General features: G+C 36.1%; 1 protein-coding gene across 1 annotated transcript in view; it reads right to left on the bottom strand.

The window, feature by feature from the left end:
- The window catches only part of LOC109289519 (transcription initiation factor TFIID subunit 4-like), a 315986-nt gene that overhangs the window by 270515 nt on the left and 39849 nt on the right, over positions 1-5622 (bottom strand). The window contains exons 6-7 of the mRNA XM_019505573.1: positions 5262-5351; positions 3825-4082 (exon numbers count right to left, since the gene is read on the bottom strand). Coding sequence (XP_019361118.1) covers positions 3825-4082; positions 5262-5351 — 348 coding nt within the window. The remainder of the gene's footprint in view (positions 1-3824; positions 4083-5261; positions 5352-5622) is intronic.

The raw sequence follows: 5622 nt of genomic DNA, 5'->3' as shown, positions 1-5622 counted from the left end.
CACAGCCTCCCAGTTTCTTAATAAAAACGGGATGATAGTTGGTTTCCATTGCTGAGCACATGCTACTTTTGGCAGCAACTTAATGCTAGACAATGTATTTAGTGAGATTTAATTGTTTGTGATTATAAGACATGGGGGCTTTTTTCCCCATGCCAACTGGGGGAAAAAAATCTAGTCTTGTAATTGAGTAAATACAGTACTTTTAAAGCTAACATTCCTATTACAATTATTCAGGTTTGCTGTCAAATCTCAGAACCAGCAACATTCCCAACTACACTTTCTTCTCATATTGCAATATCTCACCTTATCATCCTCTCTTATGAGCTTCACAGGGAAGGTCAAATTAATGCAAGAGATAAATATGAGGAATGTGCTTATGCTCTAGATTAACCAAATCCAGAGGAGAAAAATGAATTTGATTGCCAGATTTGTGCCACAGGAAAAAAAAGTCATACAAACATATTTTGATGGGACAGATTGCTCATTCTTAAATCAGAACATAATGCGTAATACAACATCTAATACATCTGGATTATCAATGCTACACTTACTATGTACAACTGCAACAGATTTAACAAACAAGAAAACTGCCAACTTTGTTTGATTCACAGTTCTATTACAATTTACTTGTGATACTCATAAAAAAAAATAGGTAATGACTATACACATGAATACACAGCTCCTGCCATAAGGAATTCACAATTTCCTCCAAAATGCTAAACAGTGTGACTTTGGACAAATATATATAGACATATAAATTGTTTTTTGGCTTATCTAGTTAGCTTCTCATTCATAATTTTTCTATATATAGACAAATCTTCTATACTCTAAGATTCCATCTAACTTAATTACCAGCAGTAATTAACAGTGATACTACTACATCACCTAGCTCTTCACAATATTTTTCATTGTGGTTAATACACATTATAAAATAAGTAAATATTACAAACTCTTTGATGCATCATTCAATTATTCAATTATAAAACTAGTCTTCCTGCCTCCTACTGACATTTCCAATCATGTACCACAATTCTGCATGGTCAAAGATAAATACAAATTCTCTGCCATCAAAATGATACCAATCTCACTTCAGTTTCACAGCAACCACTGTTTGCTGTTTTTTTTAATTTAGAAAACAGTAAAATTAGCGTTCTATGACTCTGGTATGAGTGCAACTTGAGGGGAAATTTATGAGCTACTATAAAGAAGCAAACAAGAAGGGTTTCTGAGGCAGGTTTTCCAAAGCAGTGGGCATAGGCCAAACCCAGCTGCTGCTGAACCTGACAGTTTTACCATCAACTTTTACAGGAGAAGCCTTTAGCTAATGCAGAACTTCTGAAAAGTCTACACTGTAAACGAAGAGATGCAATATTAAGCCTGGGGTTGGACCTGAATAGCTACATGATCAAATTAACACCCATTACATCTCTGATTGGCCAAAGTCTTCAGAAGATGTGTCAAATACTGAATCCTTTGTAAAATCAGAAAAATCAACTGACTAGTTTGTCCCATTTTAGAAAAACCTAAATGCCCCTGTAGATAGGCTGGCTTAAAGGGGCTATACTCCAAGTGGCCTTGCCTCTTTAAAACCGGACAGTCTGCAAAGCCAGCTGGAATTCTCTTCAGTGAGCGTCAGGGTTGGAGATTCTGGAGCCCTGCCAGATTTCTCCGTCAGTGCTGACTACCCCTAGGCAAGCCAGCTGTAATCTTTTTCTGCTGGACAGTAGCTCTTTCCTGTGCTCTAGATTTGGGAAAACTAGATATTGTTATGTGTGCACAGCACACAGTGGTCACCACGAAAAAGTCAATATTTATGAACAGTTACCACACGGTGGGCCTGTCTATACAAGAGATTTATTGCAAAGTTGAATAATTAGCTCCACAGTAAATGTCTCGGCATCTATACTTGCAGGCCAATTAGGCTGGAGTGAACTAATTAACTCTGCAGCAGGATAGTACTTGTATATACAAAAGCCATAGAGCTTTTTATTCTGCATCAATGTACGTACAGACACTGATGAGGTCACTGGGGCATGAGTGCTTCAACATGGGGGCTGCCTACAGGCTAGCCCGGCACTAGAGCACCCTCATCCCCCAGCTGGCCCCTCCACAGCATGTTGAGGCCAGGGGGGAGAGCATGACAGGTTAACCACCATGCCCCTCTGCCAGCTGAAGCTACTCTGCCCCAGCTCAGGGTGCTGCGGTCCTAGGCTCACGTTCAAAAGGTGCGCCCAGGAGCAATAATCTCTGGGGCATTAAGCTCTGGAGTTTATTGCTTTGCATTAATTGCATGTGTAGACAAACCTAATGATGTCTAAGATGCCACAGCATTTACCACAAGAACATGCAAGTTTATGGTATTTTTTAATAACACTATGTGATAACTGTTATCAGATGCTGACTGTTGACTTACAATACAATCCTGGGGGATGTAACAGGGCTTTGGTTAACCTTAATTTTGGATCTATTAATCAGTCATACCATCAATAAATAAAAACAACACAGCACTTCCTCTTCCTGTGAGAATTTTTTTTTATATAATTTTGTTCTATAATTGTTTATATACATTTCCTTCATGTAACAGTCTTTAAACACATTTTTCAACCAAGTTATATGGTAGACAACCTGCTGCATTGTGAAACTACAGCAGAAATTTCATTTAGCCTTTTCAGCTTCAAACAAACCCTTAAATATAACACCTTTTCATTGGAGAAACAAACATCTGACCAAATCTAAAATACGTTACTTTTTAAACTGTCACTTCTGGTATTTCTGAAGTTGTACATATAGAATAAGTTAACAGATTACCAAGCACATATTCATAGTGCCACTCTCCATACATGTGTGCTTGCACCACTGCAGGAAAAGCTGTAAACAGATGAATGAAGGGAGATGGCAGGATTTTGATTTTGTCTTATTCCATTTGGGGAATTTCATTTCCAAAACAGCCATAAACTTTACAAGCATCAGAGCAAGTGAGCTCTAAGGATATTTTGGTACCTTTCTTGTTCTAAATAAAATAATATCCCAGAATAAGTTTTTCCTTATGAAAGAAGAAGGAATTCACATGGCTGGACAGAGAGGACAAGAGCAGCCAAGTCCAGGTGCAAGATCACATCCACATATATCTTGTGTATTATAAAAGCCAAGGTCAAGTATCTCAGTATCTACCTAAGTAGTCCCACTGAAATCAGTGGGGTTATTCAGAGAGCAAGGTACTAGTTAATTCATGGAAGTGTGGCATAATTAGGGCAAAATTTAGCAAATAAAAGAAATGGTATAGCTGCTAGACCAAGCTGGTTGCTACCATAGATTTTTTTCTTCTGATTTTCTAATTAATAATGTATACAAGACTTTAAGAAAACAGAATATCTAATTTTAATTCAAATTAAAATCTAATCAAAGTAGTATAATTTAACAAGGATAGTATAATCATATTAAAATTCCTTCATGTTTTAAAAGCTCTTTGTTAAATGCTGTAATTATTATATAAAAAACTCTATGATGTCATATATGAGAGAATGTTATATGAAACTTAATCATATAACATCATCCCAGAAACAGAGACCCTGCTCCAACAAAGACTCACACATATATCTTCAGCTTTCCATAGGATCAGCTGTTTCATTTAAATTAATAGGACTACTCACAGTGCACAAAGGCAGCATGCTAAATTTTTGCAAATATGTGACCTAAGAAATAGCATCAAAAAGGCACAATATAGAAACATGGAAGAATGGAAGTATTTCCCAATTAAATATAAAGAAATAAAAAGTAAACCTAAAACCACTATTTTTCTTAAAAGTTCTCCTTGTAGTACCTACCAGTTGAGAACTCTGATTTGACTGTACCACCTTAACCTGAGGAGGCTGCATTGTATTTGACACAGAGACTGTGCAAATGTTGTTTGGTTGCCTTATTCCTATTGCCTGTGTTGCAACAACAGAGGAAATGCTTCCAGAGGCAGACTGAGGTATAATTTGTGATAGCTTGGTTTGTTGAAGTGGCTGCTGAGACGGCTGTCCTTGCAAAACTGAATGCTGACTGTTCAGTAAAGATTGTCTCAATGCAGGTAGACTTTTCTAAAAAGGAAAAAAAAAATCAAAAAACAAGAAGTAGAAAGGAAACAATCACATCTTTATTTAACCATCAAAAAATTCTGCTTCAAAATGCATTAGCACGCATTAGAAAATCTCAATTATTAAACTTGGTTCTACAAGCTATATACTGTTTCAGAATAAATTAAATTGTACATTTTGACATCTTTATATTTTGTAAGTAGGAAAATTCAGCTTGCATTTCATACCTATTATTTACACTGAATTTGGTCACCACTGTGGACCAGATTGTGATCTGCCCTACTGCCACAACACAAGGGAGTATACCATTACAACATTAGGATGACCTGGAACTGGGCTGCTGGTCCTATGAAGAACAAAAAAATGGGTGGAAAGAAAGAACAGCAGGGATAAGTTCCACTCCCAATACATGCTGTCAGAAGTAAGCTGTACTTTTCAAAGGCTGCAGTAAGTTACTTCTCCCCATATGCCTCTAATATCCAGAGCTAGATGCAATTGTTGGTGCATTAGAGTAGTATGGTTCCAAACTATTACTGATCCAACTGTATTTTGGTAGGGTTAGAAGGCAGCACTATTAGGTGCTTCATGTTCAGACCAGGTCATCCAAAAATTAGAGTTCTAAAAGAGCGTATTTTTTAAGTAGTGCTCCAAGCTTTTAGAGTATTAAATCTAAGTAAACCAAAATCACACTTTTAAACTTATATTATTATTTTAAAAGTTAACTTATTACATAATTAAATAATTTCGAAGACAGCAAAGAAATTTAAACTTATATATTTTATGCTAGATTTGGCAGAAGGGGGAATGCAGGAAAGTAAAAAGAAAGAATTAATGGCATCTTAGATGTGGAAAAAAGAGATGATAAAGAAGCAAGGAAAAGGAGATGGGAGGTAAATATGGGGAGAATTATACCCTAACAATCTAACAGGTTACAAGTTGGGGAAGGGTAAATATGAAAGCTGTGACAGCTTTGTGTGTACAGTAAAATACCTACCAATCATATCTAATACCTACATTTCTAAATTAGAGTTCATAATAATTTTGTAATTTTGACCAATGACATGTTCTGAGCAGTAGAAGCTAATGCCATATTGTTAGTTTGTATATTCTAAGATTTCTGAAACTAAAGTAGCAAAGTTTGCTCTGTAGATAAGTTTAGCATCTAAATAGTATCTGTTTTACCTTAAGGAAAGGTACCAGATATGGTTGTGGAGATGATTTGAGCTCTGACTGAAGGCGGCCTGTAAATTCTTCTGGATCAATCTTTGCATCCTGAAAAGGAAAAAAAATAAGAATTTGATTTCTGTTGTTTTTTCCAAATTATAATGAAAATATATACTAAGTCAGGCTAACATTGTGGAAATATTTATATCTGAACAGATAGGCCACATATAAGAAGACAGACTTAAAGTTCAAAGTCCCTCACATCATTTACAGCTATAAAATCCTTCTATCAAAAATTTATTTTCTCTCTCTCTCTCTCTCTCTCTCTCTCTCTCTCTCTCTCTCTCACACACACACACACACACACACACACACACAC

Source organism: Gavialis gangeticus, unplaced genomic scaffold (assembly GCF_001723915.1).
Source record: "Gavialis gangeticus isolate Ggan-Ray unplaced genomic scaffold, GavGan_comp1, whole genome shotgun sequence".
In the NCBI taxonomy this organism is placed as follows: domain Eukaryota; kingdom Metazoa; phylum Chordata; order Crocodylia; family Gavialidae; genus Gavialis; species Gavialis gangeticus.
The sequence above is the reverse complement of the archived record's forward strand: the minus strand, read 5'-3'. Positions and strand labels throughout refer to the sequence as shown.